General features: G+C 53.4%; 7 protein-coding genes across 7 annotated transcripts; 5 read left to right on the top strand and 2 right to left on the bottom strand.

The window, feature by feature from the left end:
- Positions 1-370: 370 nt before the first annotated feature.
- On the bottom strand, positions 371-1,901 carry COX15_2 (Cytochrome c oxidase assembly protein cox15; the record flags this gene model as incomplete). The annotated part of the gene is made up of 2 exons (XM_056216953.1): positions 371-1,499; positions 1,546-1,901. The coding sequence occupies 2 exons, from the start codon at positions 1,899-1,901 to the stop codon at positions 371-373; spliced, it is 1,485 nt and encodes a 494-aa protein (XP_056068509.1).
- Positions 1,902-2,349: 448 nt separating this feature from the next.
- Positions 2,350-5,318, top strand: N0V89_008194 (uncharacterized protein; the record flags this gene model as incomplete). Its single annotated transcript, XM_056216952.1, has 2 exons — positions 2,350-2,893; positions 2,947-5,318. 2 exons carry the CDS (start codon positions 2,350-2,352, stop codon positions 5,316-5,318), a joined length of 2,916 nt encoding a protein of 971 aa, XP_056068508.1.
- Positions 5,319-6,125: 807 nt separating this feature from the next.
- On the top strand, positions 6,126-8,462 carry N0V89_008193 (uncharacterized protein; the record flags this gene model as incomplete). The annotated part of the gene is made up of 2 exons (XM_056216951.1): positions 6,126-6,321; positions 6,880-8,462. The coding sequence occupies 2 exons, from the start codon at positions 6,126-6,128 to the stop codon at positions 8,460-8,462; spliced, it is 1,779 nt and encodes a 592-aa protein (XP_056068507.1).
- Positions 8,463-9,403: 941 nt separating this feature from the next.
- Positions 9,404-12,821, bottom strand: ENA2_1 (P-type ATPase; the record flags this gene model as incomplete). Its single annotated transcript, XM_056216950.1, has 4 exons — positions 9,404-10,691; positions 10,752-12,046; positions 12,092-12,272; positions 12,325-12,821. The coding sequence occupies 4 exons, from the start codon at positions 12,819-12,821 to the stop codon at positions 9,404-9,406; spliced, it is 3,261 nt and encodes a 1,086-aa protein (XP_056068506.1).
- A 1,371-nt stretch (positions 12,822-14,192) lies between these two features.
- Positions 14,193-16,207, top strand: N0V89_008191 (uncharacterized protein; the record flags this gene model as incomplete). The annotated part of the gene is made up of 5 exons (XM_056216949.1): positions 14,193-14,241; positions 14,293-14,361; positions 14,797-15,254; positions 15,311-15,677; positions 15,729-16,207. 5 exons carry the CDS (start codon positions 14,193-14,195, stop codon positions 16,205-16,207), a joined length of 1,422 nt encoding a protein of 473 aa, XP_056068505.1.
- A 1,832-nt stretch (positions 16,208-18,039) lies between these two features.
- On the top strand, positions 18,040-18,948 carry N0V89_008190 (uncharacterized protein; the record flags this gene model as incomplete). Its single annotated transcript, XM_056216948.1, has 1 exon — positions 18,040-18,948. One exon carries the CDS (start codon positions 18,040-18,042, stop codon positions 18,946-18,948), a length of 909 nt encoding a protein of 302 aa, XP_056068504.1.
- A 1,992-nt stretch (positions 18,949-20,940) lies between these two features.
- N0V89_008189 (uncharacterized protein) lies at positions 20,941-22,666 on the top strand (the record flags this gene model as incomplete). The annotated part of the gene is made up of 3 exons (XM_056216947.1): positions 20,941-21,395; positions 21,449-21,764; positions 21,815-22,666. 3 exons carry the CDS (start codon positions 20,941-20,943, stop codon positions 22,664-22,666), a joined length of 1,623 nt encoding a protein of 540 aa, XP_056068503.1.
- Between the last annotated feature and the right edge of the window lie 222 nt (positions 22,667-22,888).

Below are 22,888 nucleotides of genomic sequence, written 5' to 3'. Positions count from 1 at the left end.
ACTGTCCAAAGCAGAGTATGAGTCCATCGCACCAGCGCTACCTTCCAGCGGCTCAACACCACCGACACCGGACTGGTCCGCCGACGTCTCTGTCGAGGAGGCTAGTAGAAGTGCGTGAACCTTAGTGGTAGTCCGATTTCTTCAATATCAGCATGCAGCAAGGACCAAGGCCGATATGATGGGTATCGATTCGTGGATTGGGGCACGCTAATTGCGGTCGCTTTCCTATGGGCGAGATGTTGGAAGGCTAAATTATTGAACAATTTTGATTATGTGATGGTGGTATCGCATTGAGCGTAGAAGTACATTTGCTACGACAGGTTACATCTTACAGTGAGGTATTCGTACATATATACACGTTGAAGGAATTTTATGATTGAGATTGGGAAGCGGTCATGCGAGACTTGAGAGGCTGGACCTGGGCACTCGTCGGACCATAGGGCTTGTTCATGATCTGTCGTAAAATCGCGCGTCGCGGCATAGATATCCTGCTGTAAAGGACCACAGCGCCAGTAAGAAGAGCTAGGGCGCCGGCCTGGTGCGCGGAGGCAAGCCAGGTAGGGACCATGTAGATGAGAGTGCTGATACCAAGAGCAGCTTGCATGGAGACGAGATGGACGAGACCCAAGACGCCCTTGCGGGCGTCCTTAGGGAGCTTAGCTCGCACGGACTTGGAGAAGCGGGTATAGGCAAAGAACGAGAGGACGGCAGTGAAAGTGGTAGTAGCGAGGATGCGGTGGTCTAGCTGAACGAGGGAGGGATTCTCGAGCATGTTGCGCCACCACAGATCGGACTGGTCAGGGACATGGCTGTAGAAAGGATCGAAAAGCTCCTTCTTTGGTGGAGTAAGACCAAGACCCATCCAGGGGAACTCATTGTAGATCAGTCCAGCGTCCAGTCCAGCGACGAGAGCTCCGGACATGGCAGTCGTGAAGATGAGAAGGGATAACCCAACGACAGAACCTCTGAAGATGCGGAGCGCAGGATGCTTGATGGTACGGACCCACTGAGCCGCTTTGGCAGGATCGGCGAGCATGCGACGCTCTTTCAAGATACCGAGTCCGGTGTACAACATGGAACAGTAGACAAGGAAGGCGGCGCCTAAATGGGCAGTCAAGCGGTACTGACTCACACGCGGATGGCTGCCCTCTGCGAACAAATCATCCTTGAGTCCGCTCTTGACCATCCACCAGCCGATGAAGCCCTGAAAGCCGATCATGCCGCAGATTCCCGTGAGTTTCCAGGCCATTGACGGTGTGACTCTTCGACGGGCGATGAAGTAGCCGGTGGGGAGCAAGAAGGTGATGCCGATGGCTCTGCCCCACAGGCGGTGAGCCCACTCCATGAAGTAGATCTGCTTGAAGTCGGCGAGGTCCATGGTCGAATTGAGCTGCTTGAACTCGGGCGACGCCCGGTACTTGTCGAATTCGCTCTCCCACTCGGCCTCACTCCCCGGCCACAGGGAACCGGTTACGGGACGCCATTCGGTTATGCTCAGACTGGCGAAGTTAGCCATATCCCGAGATTGGCGGCTGAGATGCTCACCCTGACTCTGTCAGTCTCGTCAAGCCGCCGAAGATGACGATGCCAAAGACACTCGCGGCGCTGCCCAGCAGCCAGTATGCAACGCTCCTGTTGCTCGTCTCGGGCCAGCTGCTGCTCTTGGCACGAATCTTTGGGCCTGCTTCTGCAATTGCGCCTTCGGCCGTGGCGACGTTGCTCCGCAATGGCTGGGTGGACTTGCATCTCACGGACTGCAGGACGGAGGGCTGGCGGGGAGAGGCGCGGACGGGGAAGGCGCGGGCGGGCGAACCGAGGCAGGGGCGACACACGAACAGGCGGCGAGCGAGTCGCGGCGCAGCTGCGCGCAGCTGCGGGAGGGCGTGGAAGACGGAGGCCATGGTGATGGGGCGGGGGAAGCGCTCGGCGAGGTCGACGACTTTTGTTGCGAAGGCGTCTACGGTGGTTCGACGCGGCGGCTAGTGGCGCTCGGCAAGCCGTTGGTCGAGCCCTGCATGACCTCCCGAGGCGGCAGGTATGGCCGCCCGGTACCACTCGGTACCACACTCACCGGCGCACGACCGTCATCCGCCAGCGATCAGCGTCCAGCAGACCAAAGGAGCGATGACGGCGTGCTGGGCGCGCCCCCAGTGTCATGGCCCCCGCTCCTCCGCGATCCGTGGCAGACTGGCACGACTGGCAGCTTCTACTTATCGTCCACTGCGCGCTGCATCCGCACCCCGACTGCTAGGACGCTGCGTGATCCAGGTATACCCCGCCGACCGCCGCTAGTTCTGCGCCGACGCCTGTCAAGCATCCCATGCTCCAGGCCGTCTCTTCTTCCTGACCATGAGCGCTCCTGCCGCAGGCGAGCACGACGACGCCAATAGCCATCATGTGTCGACTCCAGAGACTGGCGGTCAAGCAACCGACCAACACGACCATGCCTGGACCCTGATACCGGAGGACCAAGCAGAAGGTATCGCTCCCCGCGCGAGCCTCTTCTCCGCCGGCCGGGCTGCTATCTCACCTGAGGCATCGTCGCAGCAGCACACATTCGACGCCCCCACCCCTCATGTGGGCAGCACTTCGAGCTCCAACTCTTCACGCCCGCTGGCCACGCTCGCGAGCATTGCCAACATGAAACGCAGCCAGAGAACGAGAGCCACGGAGGATCCGCCGCCCATCGTGCACTTCAGCACACAGATACCTCGTGCACAAAAGGCCACCGACGACCCCACCACTCCGCCAGATAGCAAGCCGACCAGAGCTTCCCACGGCCGCGAATACACGACCCTCACGACCCTCAGTCGCCTGTTCGCCGGGAATGATACCATGCCGAGCTCGCGTGCCCCGTCCTACAACCACGCGAGCGGGCCGCTGTACATGCGAAGTAAATTCGAATCGCCCTTTGTGTACTGCGCTGCTTCTTACTGACTGCTTCAGCGTCCGGCGAGTCCATGCCCCTTCCTGACCACCTGTACACGCGCGGCCTGCTCGAGGGTCGACACTCAGACATCACTGTCATCGCATTTGGCCAGAGATATAATCTACATCGCTTGATCCTCGATCGTGCACCCTTCTTTACCACCGCTCTGTCAGAGCCGTGGATCGAGAGCCAGTCGAGGGAGGTGAAGCTATATCCCGAGGACATCGACAACAGTATTACACAGGCCGCCTTCGAGCTGGCTATCAAGCGGCTGTATGGCGTCGATATCTCCAAAGAGTGCGATGTCGAGGCAATCGGCCTGTTCGCGACGGGCTGCTGGCTGGAGATGCAGGACCTGATCGATGCTTCAATCGAGTCCATACTGCGCCAGATGACGCCTGAGCTGCTTGGTCCTTTGATCCGTTTGGTCACATCCAACTACTATGGGCGCTCTGGAGACCGCATACTCGAGTCCGCGAAAGCCATGCTGAGCCGTAACGGCTGGGAGATGCCGCTCAAGTTCTGGGATGGCATGCCTGGCGACATTATCCGAGAATTAGTGGCATCGGACGGCTTTTATGTGGACAGCGAATGGGACCGCTGGGTACTGGCCAAACGGCTTCTGGACCGAAGGCTACGACAAGCTGCTGTCGATGCTGGCTTGATACAGCGGGGTCAGAGGCCAACTCCAAAAGCACCTGGCTGGTCCTCGTTGACTGCGGTCCGCTTCGGTGGTGTCTACCGACAGGATGCGCTTACGTTACAACAGTCTGCGACTGATGCACAGAGCAGCTGGCTCGCTTTGTACACTGATGCTGACATCGAACGTATTTTGGTACTGTTAGACGAGGGCATTCACTATGTTCACATGGAATACGAACAGCTGGAGTTCATTCGGAAGGCACGCGACGTGTTTGGTCTGCCTGTGTTGCCAGACAAGGTCATTTCTAACGCTCTATGGCAGCAGCTGGCGCTCCGCCAAAAAGTGCTGAATGCAGACGATTCTTCACAAGAGCTGGGACTATGCAGCCAGGTGCCGGAGCCCGCTACGACAAATGCAGGCACGAAATTAGAAGGCTACAACTCGACCAAGGGCAAGCAGAAGGCGGTCGTCCTGACTCCTGAGGATGACAACGAGCCAGATTGGGAATCAGGTAGCTGGGACGGGAACGGAAAGCCCCGCAAGTTCTGGATACCAAGTTCGGACTGCAACATCGTCTTGGGGAATGGCGCTGATCCAGTCGTTACCACCTCAAGCTCGTTCCAGCGTCATGCGACAAGACTATCGGCAACGCTACAGCCAGAGGACGCACAATGGGCTACTGACTTCGCTTCATCACCAGGCACCATGGCAAACCCCCATACGCGGGTTGATCACGGCCGGCCAATATCTGCGGGTGGAGGCAACGCTGGCCAACCGAAGCCTATCGCATACACCGAACTCCCCCCTTTCCGCTTTGCTGCCGAATTCCCGAACCCTCGCTTCTTGAAGGAGAAGAAGCGAGTCTACTCGCGGACTGTATCATACGCGGGTTCACTGTGGAACATCTACATCCAAAAGGTCAGATCGGCCAAGAACGTCCAGCTGGGCGTATATTTGCACCGTGCCAAAGAGCGTGACGTGGATGATAATCCACATGGGAACGCCGTCAGCCAGCAAAACGCAGGTTCGGTTGATGAAAGGATTGGGCAACTCGAGAGAGAGATGATGCTGCGTAGTGAACGCCGGGAGCGCCGCAGAAGCGGTCGTGTTCCCCCTACGGACCCCGCAAACGACGAAGACACCAGCGGCAGCGGCGGCGATCCAGACGGCACTTTGTTATCTACAGGACCACGAGACCCTCTCTTCACATCTGGCTCGCTGGTTGGTCGTAGGAGCGGTACCATCCCTCGCCTATCGTCTACCCGAGGTCCTTCACAATTCCAGTTCCCAGTCATCACTTCGTCAGAGACAGATGGCGAGGGCCCCGTAAATTCACCCTTCTTCCCTTTGACCATTGACGCTCCCTCGGATAATCCATCTGACGAGTCCTCTGATGATGATGATGACGACGATGTCCCTCTCTTATATGCGAACCCCTCGCTGGCACAGCGTAGGACTCGTGCATCGGTTCTGACCCTCCCGACGTACGTGGATGCTCGTCCAACTATCAAAACTTATTTCAAGATCTACAGCCCTTCCAAGGGTGGCAGGATGTTGAGCATTTATGAGAGCGCACCAGATCGCTTCAACTTCAGCCAAAGTTGGGGGTGGAAGAGCAGCACATTAATGCTGGATGAAGTCGCGCTCACTGGAGGAGCCGTAGAACCCACCGCACCTGAAGAAGGTATCCCCGGAAAGAAGGGCGACGGCAAATTGAGGTTCATGGTTGTTATCGGAAATTTGTAAGAAACAATTTGTGGAGGAACCACCGCATGTGTGACAACCTCTGGCGAACTGACGACTGTTCTGCATTGTTTCTTTTGCGCGATACCAGAATTCGTACGGATATGTCACCTGCATCAGCGACCGGGCTATTTCTTATGGCGTTTCTGGAAGCGGTTGCCCAGTGGGCATACGCTTTGCACATGCTTGCACGACTTACGATACATACTTTCTCTCCAATGTATAAATGTTTACGACTTGAGTATGAACGGTGCCGGATTCCCAGGTCCGCGTGTCAAGACGTTAGGCAATCGGCTGCAAGCTTAGTAACTAATAGTCTAGCCTAGGGCAACCTACTCTACAATGCGTGTTTGAAGTCACGGCCTGCTAGTGTACGGCCGTACCTCATGTTGGCGCAAGAGCCAGTTCACGTTCTGGTGTCGCCACTGCGGTGGTAGCTCTCAGTGATCATGATTCGACCCTGAATACTAACCAATTATACGACCCGGAACCAACATCGCCACTAGTGATCGCCATGGCATTCTAGAAGAGCACTGGAATTACGCGGACCGCGCCTCCGGATTTTTGGAGTATCCCCGCACTGCTGCTCACGCGTGTGGGAGATGCCCCCAAAGGGGTAATCCGTAGAGCGGCACATGTCGGCTCCAGACACTGTTTTGAGAAATCATTGTTGAGGTCACCAGCAGGGGAATATACTGAAGACCTCCGCGGTCGGCATGATGCATGCTGCCCAACTCTCGTACATTTAGTATATAAGAGCTTTAGTATCCAGTCTACTATAGGCCCAAAAAAGAGGCAGCAAATATCAGTATGACTGACGTACAGATGCAAGACGCCAACGGTCATGCCAATGGCTCAACAGCCTACGGCAAGGCTGCTGTTAATGGGCTCTTGAAGGTGGGATCGAAGCCTGCAGCGCCGAAGCAGACGAACAAAGAGGACTTGCAATTGGTGCTTCAGAGCTTCAGGCTTCTGATAGCCGACCTTTGCCAGCAATTCGGCATGGGTAGGTTCTGTCACCCGTTTAGCCAAGAGTTCGTATGCTCACAGCTACAGGTCACCCCGGTGGTGCAATTGGTATGGCAGCATTCGGTGTCGCGCTTTGGAAATACACAATGCGGTATGCGCCGCATTCACCAGATTGGTTCAACAGGGATAGATTCATCCTGTCCAATGGCAAGCAGTGCATTCTGAAACTGTCAGACCACGGGCTAATGAGTTGTAGGGCACACATGTCTTTTCCAATACGCCAATCTGTATCTCTCTGGTTATAAAGCTATGACGTGGGAACAGCTTCTATCATACCACTCCGAGCGCCCCGACAGCCTATGTCCCGGCCACCCTGAAATTGAGCATGAGGGCATCGAGCTCACTACGGGGCCACTTGGGCAGGGAATCTCCAATGCTGTGGGGTTGGCGATTGCTTCTAAGCATTTGGCCGCGACGTTCAATCGCCCTGGGTTTGAGGTAGTGAATAACCATACTTGGTGCTCAATCGGAGACGCATGTTTACAGGGTATTTCTCTTCCACAGATTTGGGAACAGTGAGCCTGACATTTCTCAGAGGGCGTTGGCTGCGAAGCCCTCAGCTATGCTGGCCATCTCAAACTCAACAACCTCACAGTCATATACGACAACAACCAAATAACCTGCGACGGCTCCGTTGACCTCACGAATACCGAAGATGTAAACAAGAAGGTGGAAGCCTGCGGCTGGGAAGTCATCGACGTGATGGACGGCGTGAACGACGTCGAAGGTATAGTTGCCGCACTCGAGAAAGGCCGCGACCCCAATCGCACAAAACCCCTCTTCATCAACGTACGCTCCATCATCGGCGTCGGTTCAGCAGTAGCAGGTGAAGCTGTTTCACACGGCGCGCCTTTGGGCAAAGATAACGTTGCAGCCATGAAGAAGGTGTATGGATGGGATACCAAGAAGGTCTTTCACATTCCCGACAAAGTCAAGAAGTTCTACGAGGATATTCCCGCTCGGGGCGAGAAGCACGTCAAAGAATGGAACGACCTCCTGGCACAATACAGCGAGGAATATCCAGACCTTGCAAAGACGTTCAAGGAACGCATGGCTGGGAAATTACCTGACAACTGGGCCTCCATGATCCCGTCATCTTTTCCCTCTGACCCAACACCTAGCCGTAAATCGAATAACATGGTGGTCAGCAACATATTTGCAGAATGCCCTACGTTCATGGTTGGGACCGCAGACCTCACGCCTAGTGTAAACATGACATGGCCCGACTACGAGATCTTCAACCCGCCGGATCTCAAACCTATCAGTGGAAAGAAGGGCAGCTACAAAGGCCGCTACATCCACTACGGCATCCGCGAGCACGTCATGGCCGCTATCGCCAACGGTCTCGCTGCGTATTCGCCCCGAACGATCATCCCCATCACGAGCACCTTCTTCATGTTCTATTTGTACGCCGCGCCCGCGGTGCGCATGGGCGCCCTCCAGAAACTCAAAGTCATCCACGTCGCAACGCACGATTCCATCGGTGCTGGCGAGGACGGTCCCACGCACCAGCCCGTCGAGCTCGCCGCGCTGTACCGCGCGATGCCCAACATGGAGTACATCCGGCCCGGCGACAGTGAAGAAGTCGCAGGCGCGTGGAAGCGTGCAATCGAATACGACGGCGGGCCGACGATGATCAGCGTGAGCAGGCAAGCTATTCCACAGCTTCCCCGCCTCACCAAGCGCGACGGTGTAGGCAAGGGCGCATACGTCCTCCAGGAAGAACAGGAGGCCGTTGTTACGCTCATCTCGGCGGGCGCAGAGCTTAGCTTCCCCGTCAACGTTGCGGAAGTCCTTTCCGAAAAGGGCGTCAAGGCGAGGGTCGTGAGTTTCCCGTGCCACAAGCTTTTCCGCGAACAGCCCCTCGACTATCAGCGAGAAGTTCTGCGTAGGAATGAAGGCATCCCTGCGGTGGTAATCGAGCCTTACGTCTCGCTTGGCTGGGAACGCTGGGCTGATGCTGGCGTAAATATGAAGGGTTTTGGGCATAGTTTGCCAGGAAAGTATATCTACCAGTATTTTGGATTTACGACACAGGGGATGGCGGGGAAGATTGAGGGATTCGTTACAGACTTCAGAGATGGAAAGGTGGGAAGAGGGGAGTTTGTGGAACTGTAATGCTGAGAGTGGGAGCAGTTCGCTGCATAGAGGGCGTTGCTCAGGGTTCATGTGGAGACATGTGCTGTACAGTATGGTGTTGAGACGTGCAGTGGGGCACCGATAATTGGTGAGAAGTAGTGAGGAGACAAGCGGCGTATCCTTCGCCAGGGCTTCCATACACAGTACAACTACTAGCCTCTTTCCAGATAAGGTTCTCTGTGAGGTACTTGTTATGACAATGTACCTGGTAGGCGGTTCTACCACATCTTACACTTTTACTTAGATGTATTTTCTAGGCTACTGATGCGCTCTGCAGCTTGTTATCGGCAAACCATTTATTTTTGATTTTCATATGCTTTGTTATGCAGTTGTTATGATCTCAGATTATGCCGGCTCTATCTAACATGGTATCCGGTGGTTCGACACTGTTTGGTGTGTACGAGGGGAGACCTAGGTCACATTGGACGCTACACTGGTTTCAGACTAGCGTTTGTGACATCGATGCTGACGTAGCGCGCACTCGACCTAGGTCACATCTTCGTCCATACTCATTACTACTTTCCCTGGAACATCGAATTCGGACTTGCGAATAAACATTCGCTTGTGTCTTGCTGGACGACAACATCTTGCATAGCTTTGAGCTACGCCCAGCCCAGCGGAACGGTGCAGCGGCTCAGTCGTCTCGCATGAAGCAGAGCACACGCAGAGGCCTCTAAAGTATGATCATGTTTCATTATGTAAGGACTGTTGGATATAAAACTTAAAGCACTTTTCCATTGATTCATAGGCATCTGTCCCCCTCCGCTTCGTCTTGCAGCTCGGGAACAGCCCGTAATCCGCCTAGCCGTCGATGCATCCCAGGCACAAGCCCCTTCCCCAGCTTCCTTGTCAACACTTCCCTTGATGTTATCCTCAACTAAACATCTTGCAGGCGAAATCAAAAACCCCACCAGCTCTTGTCATTGACTCTGCTTGCCAAAGGTGGAGTTGAAGGTGGAGTTAACAACGGTAGACTGGTCCATGGTGTCTTCGCCGGAGTTGATAGTGTTGCTCATGCCTGATGGACGGACGGCTTCGAGCGGATCACTTCCGCCCTGCTTCCGAGCACGTCTGCGGAAGAAGATACGCTTGGCCCATTTCCAGGCTTCGCAGCCGGCGAAGAAGAGAATAGCCTCGACGACAACGACTCCCCATTCCCATGTGATGCCTTCGTGCTTGAAGACGGCATGATTGATGACGGGGATATACAAAGTTGGGAAAATAGTAACGAAACCGGCGATGATGGCCCAGAACAAGAAGGGGTTGCTCCGGCTGTCCTCCCACCAGGAATAGAAGACATGGTACCAGCGGTAGTTGGCGTCGCGCGGTTTCTGGCGGAAGAATGAGCGGCGGAAGTTGACCATTTCCCACGCCAGGAATAGCGCAAACCATGTCAGACAGACAAAGGTGGTCGCGCGTGCACGGAAGACGAGGTCACAGCGCTCGGAGTACGAATTATTGCAGTTCTCGCCCAAGTCTCCATTGCCAAAGCCGAAGACAATGAGGACGAAGGACGTCAGGCATAGAGCTGCCATCCAGCATCCATACACGACCATGTCGACAATGAGTTCGGTATTGAACACTCCCGTCTTCAGGTCGTGAGGCGGTCGGCTCATAATGTTCGGCTCAGCAACTTCCATTCCCAAGCCCATATCGGGCATGCCGCTGGTGGCCATGATGACCCAAAGAATTTGGACCGGTGCTAGGGGGAAGACTGAGTTGCCTGCCGAGTCCTTGAAAGCGAGACCAACAAGAAGTGTGGCGGCCTGCGCAATATTCTCAGCGAGCACATGGAGGATAAAACGCTTGATGTTGTCGAAAAGCCGGCGGCCCTCCTCTACAGCGTTGAGAATCGAAGCGAAATTGTCGTCGGTCAGAATGATATCTGAAGCATCCTTGGCCACGTCGCTGCCCGCTTGGCCCATAGCGATGCCAACATCTGAACGCACTAGTGACGGCGAGTCGTTGACACCGTCACCCGTCATCGCAGCGAAACGGCCCCGACGGTGGAGAGCTTCAATCATTCGGACTTTGGTCTGGGGCGTGCATCGCGCAATTACGCGTGGAAGTACGGGCAAAGCGTCAACTTCATCATCGGTCAGCTTGTCAAATTGCATGGCTGTCATGACCATTGCGTTGGCTACGTCAGCAGCTAGATGCTCGTAACGATCGGGGATGATTCCGACTTGTTTCGCGATGGCGGTGGCTCTGTTCTCAAGTCAGTCTTTGTGCGCTTCACTGTCCACTAGGAAGATTTGCTGTACTCACGTTCCAGGATGATCGCCCGTGAGCATGTGGACGATGATGCTTGCGCGAGCACAAGCCGCAACAGCATCCGCAGACTCTGGACGAGGTGGATCATAAAGACCAACCAATCCGCAGAAAGTGAGCTGCTGTTCGACGTCCGCACGTTTAACATCGCTGTAATCGGCGAGTTCTGGACCTGTCCACTCGGTGCTTGCTAGACAAAGTACGCGAAGTCCTTGGTTGGCAAGATAGTCAACGCTGTCATTTATGGTCTTCTTATCAGCGTCTGTCATGGGTCGTGGGTTTGCCTGCTCGTCCTGTATCGAAACGCACAGAGGCAAGACGCGCTCAAGAGCTCCCTTGGTGAAAACCCAACGTGAAGCGTACTTTTCGCGGTCTCCGCTGCGTCGACCGTAGAGGACAGACATGCGCTTCGTATCGGAATCGAACGGGTACTCTGACAGGCAGTGCCAGGCTCCCGTGTCGCTGTCGTCGTTGCCACCTACCAGGCCATGGCGATTCCAACCGAACCTCGAAGCAAATACCTGGATCGCAATTTCAGTCGGGTCTCCGCGCGCAGTCCACTTGCCCTCGTTTAGCTGTACGTGAGCAACGTTGGCCATGGATGCGATGTTCATGTAACGCTCAGTCGTGGGGGCTTCAGTGGTTACTGCGCCAGACTGCACGCGTGAAGCATCTAGAGCCGTCTCAGTTGCACGCTGGTCGCACGGCGGACCTTCACGATACGTGATGCTGCCTTCGGTTGGGTCGAACGGTTCACGAGTGGTTCCAACGCTGTAGGTACCTCGCCCTGCCACCCACGCGGCTTTCGCCACCATTCGTCCTTGGGTGAGCGTTCCGGTCTTGTCCGAGCAGATATTAGTCACAGCACCAAGCGCCTCGAGACTGTCAAGCTTCCTGACGATGACATTCCTCTGGCTCATGTGCTTTGTGCCGACCGCCATTGTGATGGTCAACACAACGATAAGACTGGCTGGGATCATACTGAGCCCTGTGGCTACAGCATAGATAACAACCTCGTTCTTGCCGCTGAACTTGTTGGCTGCTTCAACAATGAGAGCACAGACGCATGCGATGCCGAAGAGCAAGAGTGCGAGCTTCGAGAGCTTCTTTTGGAGCGGGGTTCCTGTGTTGATGCCCAGAAAATGACCCATGGCGTCGCCACCCGTGAGAGCCCAGGCCTGCACGTAACGATGGAAACCCGCGCTACCATCTTCTTTGCGCTTCACCGCTCTAACCTTTGAGCCTTGCTTCTTCAAGGCCGCAGCGATCTTCCCGATTTCCGTTCCCATTCCCTACCGCTGGTTAGCGACATATCATACTGACAAAGCCACACTTACGATTGCGATGACGATTCCCTTAGCGCGGCCTTTGGTCACAGTAGAGGAGCTGAAAGTGATGTTGAGGCGGTCGCCCGCACCCATGTCCTTGTCAAAGGTAGAATGCGACGTTTTTGCCACAGGAAGAGATTCTCCAGTCAAAAGTGCTTCATCTGTTTCCAGGTTCACGCACTCGATCAGTCTAGACAATATCAGCATAAGAATCCAAGAAGACATCAGACTGTCTCACTGACCTCAGATCTGCTGGAACCGTGTTTCCTGTGATCAATTCAACGATATCGCCTGGGACGAGCTCGATAGTAGGGACCACAACAGACTGTCCATTGCGGATAGCGCGAGCAGTTGGCGAACCTAATGCTCGGATGCTGCTCAGAGTTTTCTCCGCACTGAACTCCTGGAAGAATCCGACGATGATGTTCAAGAGGATAACAAAGGTGATGACGCCGCCCTCAATCCAGGATTTGATCGCAAAAGAGGCAACCATAGCCATGATGAGCACCAAAGTAAGCGCGTTGGCCACCTGGTGGACCAGAATGCGGAAAGGCTGCACGCCCGGGCCTTCGTCGAGTTGGTTCAGCCCGTACATGTCCTTGCGCTTCTTGACTTCGCTATCGGAGAGTCCAGACTCTTGGTTCACTGCCATCTTTCGAAGCACATCGTCAAATGGCAGCGTGTGCGCTGGGGCCTCTAGATCGTACTCTAGAGGCCCTTGAGCCTTTTCCTTGCCCATGTTGGTCCGAGGTTTGATTCTCGGAAGTTCTCAGTAGGAGATGGGAAATTTCAAGACAGAAAAGCAGGATAAGTGATGCAATGGTTAATAGAAACGTTTGTGTTTGCGATACAGGATGGATTTATACACGCCAACTTTCTGCAGTGGCATGCAGGTGCGGCAGCAACTTCTGCAGCACCGCAGCATGTTTCGGCACCAAACATTCTACTAGTCGTGATTTATGGGTCCGACATCGTGAAGAGGCTCGGTGAAAGGTCAATCAGCACAAGAGCTAGTGGGGGTGAGACTCCGCTTGTGCAGCTTGTGTCTCCACGACCGGTCTTCCAAGCCTCTGGGGGAGACAGGCGGACCCTTTTAAGTGCTTGGCAGATTTCCCGCGGAGCGGAGAGGACGCGCTACGCCAAGGGTGCCGACGCTTGGCCCCGGAACGGACGGCACTGCAGTGAACATCACTCGCCATACACGGCTGGGCCAAGTGTGGATAACAGAGAAAAGGCTTGTCGGTGTGGAACTGTGGTTATGCCCATCCTACTTACAGCCATGATAGCATTGCGCGTCTCGTTCCCTGTTCTCCTTGAAGCTTGAACAATCTTGCAGAAACCAGAAGAAGCTCCCAGTTGGAAGTGTTCGTTACGAGGCACACCATCTACCGACCGGCTTTCAATGTTGGCAAATGCTCGCATACTTGGCGTCAACTAGTCTCCTGGCAGAAAGATTGGCTGAAACCTATGGTTCGGGATATTGGATCTGAGAAGACGCCTGTACCCCCTGGCGTCGGCGAATGAAGCACAAGATGCTTTGCTACAAGCCCTGCCAAGGCAGATATCAAGGCATTCCAATAAGATCGACAGGATTTGCTCGTCACGTCCTTCTGTCGAGGTTTCGTATCGGATGGAGAAGCTCTCAGCCCCGGCATTTTGCGCTGAAACGGTGACGATGAACACTGTGGGGGATTTATTGGCCACATACGTCGCGGGAGGCGTCGCTTAGCGGACATCATCTCTTGGGCATTGTCTCAGCCGCCGGAGCCTTGCACAGTGAGGCTCGGCGCTTATGGATATCTTGATATACTAGCGGTCGCAGAGTGTTGGGAGCCCAGGTCTGGCACTTCACTTCTTTTTGTTTTCGTCTTCCCCTCCGTCTTCTTTCCTTGTGCATGTCGACTTGCTGAGTTTCTTTGTGACGCTCAGCAGTAGACGCGAAGCAGGCTAGTCCTTTTCGTTGCGCTCGGTTCTCCCTTTTCTTCTCTCGTTGTTAGCCGGTGCTGGGCATTTGCGATCTTCATTTCTCATTTTAGAATCCCCTTCGAGGCTATAGAATTCCCATCATTCCCATCCGTCGAGACTGTTCTGTCGAGATCCTTCAGTCACCATGCCGAGCTTGGACCTGAGTGAGCTCAACATCGTCATTGCGGTGCTGGGTAAGTAAGGCTGATCTCGCTGGGTCATATCGTACTGAACCGCGCACACAGGCACATTCATCGTCTGCTATGGCTTTATTTCCATCAAGATCAAGCAAGTATGGTACTTGGGAGAAGCGCGTAAGTACATAGAGCGTCTGCGCGTGTCATGGATGAGACTGATTTTCAAAAGTCCCGGCTGTCATTGTTGGCATCATTCTCGGGCCGATCGCGTCGAAATTTATTGATGCAGAGCGATGGGGTTCCGCTGAAGAAGGGCAACAGGAAGCCATTACACTGGCATGTTTTCCCTTGTCCCTACCCCGCGCGGTAGCTAACACGTACGCAGGGCTTGTGTCGCATTGTCATCGGCGTTCAGCTTGTCATCGCGGGATTCCAACTTCCGGCCAAATACCAAGCAACCAATTGGAGGGAGATGGCCATCTGTCTTTTGCCAGTGATGGTATGTTGTTCGGAAGCTGATATTTGGCTTTGATTGACCTTTGCAGACAATTATGTGGATATTTACGAGTCTATGTATCTTGATGACTATTCCGAACCTTTCCTTCCTCGCAGCACTCGTCATCGGGTCCTGCGTCACTTGCACGGACCCCATCCTGTCCCAGGCAGTGGCCAAAGGACCATTCTCTGACAAGTACGTGCCGAGAGCACTGCGAGAGCTGATCTCATCGGAGGCTGGTGCGAATGATGGATTTGGCTTTCCTTTTCTGCTACTCGCGACGTACCTGATTCGTCACGCTGATCTCAAAGGCGTCGATTTCAAGGAGGGCGTTTCAGCTGCAGCTGAGGGCGTCCATAGACTTCTTACGCGGGAAGAAGACGTTGGACGTCTCGGTGGTGGCCTACCGAAGGCATTCGAACAGTGGATTGTCGAAGGGTGGTTGTACATCATCGTCATGTCTGTCGTCATTGGCATCATCATCGGCTATGGTAGCATGTATGCTATCAGATTCGCCTTGCGCCGAAGGTGGATCGACTCTGAAAGTTTCCTTCTGTGGCCTATGGCCATTGGTGTAAGACACATGACCACATTGACTCGTGCATACCCTGACTGACACACTCGATGTAGCTTTTCACCATCGGCGTCTGCGGGCTGCTAGGCACGGACGACCTCTTGGCTTGCTTCGTCGCTGGCAATGCGCTCAACTGGGATGGAGTCTACTTGGAAGAGGCGGAGAAGCGTCACGATGAAGTGAACAGCTGCTTCGATGTCATCCTCAATTTTGGCGGCTTCATGTACATCGGCGCCATAATACCCTGGTCGGAGTTCCAGATGCCCGATGTGACTGGCATTAGTGTCGGCCGCCTCTTCATCCTCGGCTTTCTCATCATGGTCTTTCGACGCATTCCGGCGATCTTCATGACATACAAGTTAATGCCGCGGTGCGTCAAAGATTGGAAGGAAGCTCTGTTCATGGGGTATTTTGGCCCAATAGGTACGAACGTATGCGTCTCAACTTTGAGCTGGTACTAACGTCTCACTCTAGGAATCGGTGCCGTCTTCTACGTAGAGCACACACGCCACATCTTCCCCAAGCCTGGTGAAGCCAAGACCGAAGAGGAAGAGAACCTTGTGGCTGCGATGGTCCCGGTCGTATACTGGCTCGTTCTCTTTTCCATTATCTTCCACGGCCTCTCCATCCCTGCGCTCGACGCCTTCTACCGCTACAGGGGCGTGGCTCCAATTATCGAGGAAGAACCCACCGAAGTGCGCATGCTGTCCGTCGCTGAAGCTACCCCGGTCAACTCGTACGCGAACCCCAAGCGCAACTCGGTCATCGTGCACAACAGGTTCTCACGTCCTATCTCGGGTGCTACATTGCAGCGTTGGAATACGGACGATAGCGACACAACGCATGCGGAGTTGAGGGAGGATGGCAGATACATTTCGCCATATGCTGAGAAGCCAAATGAGGAGGCGTTTCCGCCAAGGGCTGGTCACCGGGAGATCACCTTCCGACAATGAGATTGGCTTGCTGGGGAAGTGAAGGGGCTAACGTCTGTGCGTGCATGTACCACTCGTTTATGTGTTCCCTGTTGTTTGCATTTAGCGCTATCTAGACTGGTTGTACAAGTAGGCATACACTCATTTGTTGATCTTTTCAGAAACTATAGAAAACAAAGCATGCACGTAATATTGTCTGCAGCCTATCCATGTCATATAAGGTGCGACGACGTGCAGTATGGATAGCGCAAGGTAAGATGCGAGTAAATCTACATAAGTTCATGAAGGCTGGTCGTGAGCACACGAATAGCTGATGTTAATGATGGTATGTGTGCATCAGTTGTCGAGCCGTTCAGACCCATCAATCAGAGCGGAGAGTCTTCTCATATTCAAGCAGAATGGACTAATGGAAGCGTCGTGATGTCATTTCTTATTGTTTTTCTCGTTCTTTTCGAACAGCGGGGAAGATACATCATCAAGGACCAGAGGCCGAAGGAGAGATCGCACTCTTAGTGAACACTCTCTCGCTCGCAGCAAATCAGGTTGCTAATCGCACTGAGGACATTATACCCTAGGGTAATTCACTCTGTAAACCCAAGTTTCTTATATATAACGGCATCATCGGTGATTACACGGAGGGGGAACTACTGCCAGAAAGTCCAAGTCATGCCACTGTAAACATATCGGCCTGAATATTGCGGTCAATGTACTTTTACGAGAAGCAGCCACTGAAAGGACGATTGAGTGCGCAGCGTGACCAATATAGTCTTCTCTAAATGTTGGCTGAGGTACACCTGTCTTGGATAATTATTCGAAGTTCATTGCGTCAAGCGCAAGACTAAGCCAAAGAAGCATCTGTACAGAGAAATCTTTTCGTCGAGGTGCATGCGGAAAGATCTACTTAAAGATAGAATCATCATTTGAAAGCTGGTTACTCTTAGCACTCTGCCAGACGTCTGAGCTTAGGCATATAGACTTGCGAATATTCACCCACACCTGCTTCCGTGACTAGGTCCTCTGTCTAAAAAATCTGCAACTCAATTTATTCCCGCTCAGACAACTGAAATCCTACTTGTGTGCTCATAGCGCTTCTGAAGGTTGCTGTTACGGTAAGGGGGATACAATTGTAAAGGGAGAGCAAGAGTACGAGGAACCTGTTCCTTGAACATGGAGCGAAGCGTTGAGGTGTGTTCAGATAAAGGATGATGAGGTGTTTCGGGGCGTGAGTCGGCTGGATTTCGTGGCCGAGAGTGTGGTGAGATGTCCGGGAAGTCTGAGCGCATTGGGCTGATTCTGGACAGAGTAAAGAGTAAAAGTTAGGTCGGCCAAGCTTTGAGGATGCTAGGCGGGTTGATGGGGTAGAAAGGGATGGGAAGTGCACGACGGTTCACAGTATCGTGCATTAGTGTAACTTCTTTCACGCGTTGTGTCAGCATCTGGAATAGCCAGACCCGAACGGTGTCTTGCTTCTCGCCTTAGATTCCGTGATCGTATCAGTATGTTGTTGTGCAGCCCATTGAATAATTTTGTTCGGTGGGTACGACTTCATAAACTCTGTCAGTCAATGAGGTCCATTGCCATGACGTAGCAGCGGGCACATGCTTCCATTTGAAAGCATCTGAACGGTGATATGTTATTTCCGGTAGCTTGAACGTATCATGTACCATTTGTCGCCAATCTGTAAAGTGTGATAGGTCTAGACCTCTGGATTCGAGGGACGGGCCCACACTACGTCATCGATTGCTCACGACTGCAATTGTACTGTCAAAACGTAGAAATATTTGAATCTGACATATTAAAGGTCCTGGACCCAATACCAGATCACTTTCAACCAATTGATACCCAACATCAGCATGTCAACCAATCCAAAATCTCAGCTGCAAAGCAGCGGTGTTGATTTTACGCCCACAACGCACCACGACACATACGAATATATCCAACCGCAGCAATTCACCCTCGAAGACCGTGCCGTATTCATCACTGGAGCTAGCAAAGGCATTGGTCGAGCAACCGCGATCAGCTATGCTAAGGCCGGAGCCTCGCACATAGCAATTGCTGCACGTACCGATATGAAAGATGTGGAAGACGAGATGATTCGCGCCGCAAAGGAAGCCGGAAAATTGCCACCCCAGATTATCCGACTCAAGGTCGACGTTACGAGCGAGCAAAGCGTCGGGGAAGCTGCAGCACAAGTCGAGAAGGCGTTCGGTCGATTGGACGTTCTCGTCAATAATGCCGGCTACCTTGAGACCTTCGTCCCACTGCATGAAACATCGGTAGACGACTGGTGGAAAGTGTGGGAAGTGAACATCAAGGGGCCTTACTTGGTCACGCGCGCCTTCATACCGCTTTTGATCAGGTCGGACGATTCGCTCAGAACTATCTTGAACGTGTCCAGCATCGGCGCAAATATCATCAGCCCGGGAGCCTCGGGATACCAGTGTGGTAAGATGGCTCTGCTCCGTTTCGGCGAGTTCTTGAACGCGGACTATGCCGATAAAGGTATCTTGTCTTTTGGTATTCATCCAGGAGGTATTGCGACGGAGCTGGCGAAGGGTATGCCGGAAAAGATGCACAGCTTGCTGAACGACACAGCGGAGCTAGCTGGTGATAGCATCGTGTGGCTGACGGCCGAGAGAAAAGAGTGGATCAAGGGTAGGTACGTATCGTGCAACTGGGACATGAAGGAATTCCTGGACAAGCGGAAGGCGATCGAGGACGGGGATCTATTGAAGGTTCGGTTGGATGTTGGGCTGAACTGAGTGATATGTATCTGATGTTCGCACGTTAAGTTGCGAATGTTGTAGCGCATTCTTGATAACGAATGACAAGTAGTTGAGGACTCTTTCTAGGCCCAACGACTTCCTCCGCATCAGGACATGGCTCTGAAATCTTATCATAGTGGCGAGAGGACTTGAATCCTGGCAGTCAGCTCAGCCGTCCTCGCAACGCTCGTGTGCATTGTCAGCTGGACGATGTGTCGTTGGCATGGCATGCAGTGGAAATTGGGTGCTGCAGCAATGTGGCACAGTGAGTGACACCAACCGATCTTTCGATAGCTTTTGTGCTTCTCTCGAGTACGCGCCCAAGTCGATCTACAGCAAGATCTCTTGGAACAAGCGACTTCGCCCTACTATGAGAAATAGACCTTCGTAAGAACACAGTCAATATTTGGTGTGAGACCGTACTGGAGGCTCTCGTTCAGCTGCGGCACGCCCCTCGCCTGTATATCTTTTTGAGCGGAAGGTTAGGGCGATCTAACTTGAGACTGCAAGCGTCGCTGGTCAAGAGAGATGACATTGAATTTATCTAAGCTGTCTGGCTGAGGCCGTGAGGGAGCAGGTGCGGCGGGCGTTTGAGAGAATGCAAGAGGCTGTTGACTGTCATTGGACGACTAAGCGAAGTGCCAAGATCAATGCCAAGCGTTCATTCAGGCGGAATGCCTCACAACTTCACTCGTGTGCTCGCACAACGCGCTCCCTCAAATTGCGACCTTTGACGCCTTGGGCCGCGCACCTTTAAAGCTTCCTGCTCGCTTCCTCTTCAAGCTTTTGCTTCCCGGGCCATCCCGCGCGAGACGGCGTCTTGTCATGCATTGAAAGGCATGCAGACAATTAGCCTGACCGAGCAGCTTACGGCGATCATGTCGACAAACTCTCCTCCAACAATTCGATGAACACAAGCAGTCACTCCGCCTTTTATGATACATCTCGGTTCGGAAGGTGCTCAACTTCGGACCTGTGAAAAGGTTGCCGATTTCAGGCGCCTAACAATTTCCGAGCCCCAATGACCGCATACCCGCAGAGCAACGGCTGGTGATGCTTTGGTGCAACATTGTATTCGGTCGCCGCATATTGTGATATCAATCACAACTTCAATCGTAATGGACCACGAGGTCTCGTACGAGATGTGCATGAACACACGTTGGGCTCTCGCTCCCAGACATGGAGACAAGCGGTTTCCAACAGACTTGACAGGCCATGGCACGAGCTGAGTTGTCGCGCGTGTATAAGCGACCACCAGAATAGACATCGAGCTATCGCCGCCTTTCTCGGGCGTCTGCCGACATAGCCCACGGTCTAGTCTCTATGGAGCGCTCCACGGTCGCAATGCGGGGATGACTTTGAAGGCTCATCAAACTCTCAAACAAGTGGCTTCGTCCCCGAATCTGCGTGTTCGCAAGTGTGCCATTATTGAGACCGCACGCCATTCCCGCAACATCTGGAGTGGAATGCCCGTTTGAAGCTCACGTCAATGGGAATGCTTGAGACTCACTGGCAAGGCGCATCGTCGTTACCGTTCCTTTGCCTCCTGCCCCAATGTGTTGGCAATCATCAGCACTACCGAGCTTTGGATGCAGAGCGACACAGCACGGCCGCTAAGATACACACGGACCTCGTGTGGGCTCTCTCATCACCTCCAACTGATGCGATCCTTTGAATAACCCCTGCAGTGCGGCTCAGCCTTGAAGGCTAGAAGTTGTCTGAAAGAACTGGATTGGATGAGGAGGTCCCACTCTAGATCCGCCTGGCAAGGTTATGCCCAAAGCGGCATCCTATCGTGGGCCCCCTTTGGGGGCCGCAGTCGGGAGATGCGGCGCGACCGTGATATGGAAGAATTTACCTCCGCAAGGGTCTCTACGCTCATTCCCCTTGTTCTCCTCATTGTCTTATTGCGGGAGCCACAGCCAAGATAAGCTCTTGGAGATGGTTCAACATGTTGAAGGTCAAGATGGCATGGAGGCTATCAGTCCGATGGTCAACCCACGGCAGAGCCCACCACAAAGACAAGTATCGGCTTTCTCAGAGACACTCGACAACACGCCGCCAATTCCTGTAGAGTACGGACAGAACAGCCAAGGTCAATATCAAGACAAGAAGTATCAACCTAATGCGTACGCATACTTCTCTGCACCAGAGGCTGTCGAGCAACAACAACAATACCCTCACTATGGAGTTCCTCCACAAGGGCCCGGATCGCCACCACCACAATATGCTATTGCGCAACCTTACGGTCCAGGTGAGAAGGGCAAGCACGACGCCGGCGCCACCGAGGCGGCGGTAGGGACGCCCCCCGCACAGGAGACGAAGATCGCCGGAATGCGCAAACGTACCTTCTGGATCGTCCTTTTCGTTGTTATCGCACTCATACTCCTTGCTGTGGGCTTAGGTGCGGGGCTGGGAATAGGATTGAACAAAAAGAACGACGGGTAGGTAACGAGTGTATGTGTGTGTTGTCATCGCACTGACTGGCTCGTGATAGTGACGAAGTCATCGCGGACCCCTTCTGCAAGGAAAAGCCAGATTTATGCATTGGTGGTGCTCTCGACTCAAGGTACTTCTCCAAGAAGGGTGCTTTCAACGGATCAGGTATTGCATTGGCAGGAGAATCTTGGAATCACAACGAGTTACGACTGTTCACGATTTACTACCAACACTGGACGGGAGAGATCCGATACAAGCAGTACACGAAGGACCGTAAGTGGGTCGGAGGAACGAGCAGTGAGACGGTCGCCAAGAACGCAAAGAACGGAACAACCATTTCGGCGGTAGCATTCACGAAAAATGAAACTGCATACGTAAGTCTGCCTTGAAATGGCCACGGCGCACTACCTGACCGACGTTCTAGGTTCATATCTATTATATCTCAAAGGACCACCAAGTCAACCAGCGTATTCTGGCCAATGACACCAATCTCTGGGAGAACGGACCAATCAACGACATGAAGCTCGATGTTCTAGACAACCCCAGCGTTGGTCTACAGGCTTGCTACAAGGGCAACTTCTACGGCGACTCTGACTACAAAAAGCTCCCTACGGCCAACGGCGAAACAAACGAAGTCCCATTCGAAGGTACAACAGGCATTAATCTCTGGTACGCGAGCGATGAGTCTACCTTCCAGCAGTACGTTTGGTATTCGAACGATGAAGATGCGTGGGTCAAGGTCAGCCCGTGGACGAACAAGAACGTACATGCGGGTGTCGGTTGCTACTCTTGGGGTGGCGGCACGAACACCTACACCATGATGGTCAACGACAACAATGCGACAGAGATTTGGTGGAAGGACGGAAACAGCACCGGCATCAGCAGCGACTCGCACCCTGTCAACGCTTGGACAAATTCATCTGCGGCAATCCCCAAAGTGGATCCTACGACCTCGCTGGGCTACACCAACTACCTCTACATGCAGATGGCAGACCAAACCATCAAGGGCTTCAACGTTCAGTTCGATGCAGAGAATACTTCCATCAACGACGACCAGTTCACTATCTCACCACTCGGCGTAGACGAACACGCGCTCAGTGGTACCCACTTGACCTGTACTGCGGTAGCTGTCAAGGACGACAAAAACTCATCCATCACGGTATGGGATAGTTTGTATGTATTTGTGCAGACGGAGGGAGACGATATTACGGCATATGCAAGGCCGCTCAAGGGCGGAGAGTGGTCCAAGGCGCTCTTGGAGCTATCAGACGATTGATAGATGTCCTATTCATTCTTTGTACAATTGATTTCGCCACAGCGATGGGACTAGCGAAGTGATAAAGGTGTCATTGGCGCAATAATTAATTCTAATGGTCTCCCAGGGAGGTAATTCGATCGTTACCTCAAACATCGTCATCCCTCAGTACTTCTACATGCCTGAAAGTCGCCGCTTTGAGCATAGGAATTCTCCAGTGCATACATGCCCATGCGCCTGCTA

The sequence above is a fragment of the Didymosphaeria variabile genome (genome assembly GCF_027946475.1).
Source record: "Didymosphaeria variabile strain IMI 356815 chromosome Unknown scaffold_6, whole genome shotgun sequence".
Lineage (NCBI taxonomy): Eukaryota > Fungi > Ascomycota > Dothideomycetes > Pleosporales > Didymosphaeriaceae > Didymosphaeria > Didymosphaeria variabile.
This window is presented reverse-complemented; position numbering and strand designations above follow the sequence as displayed.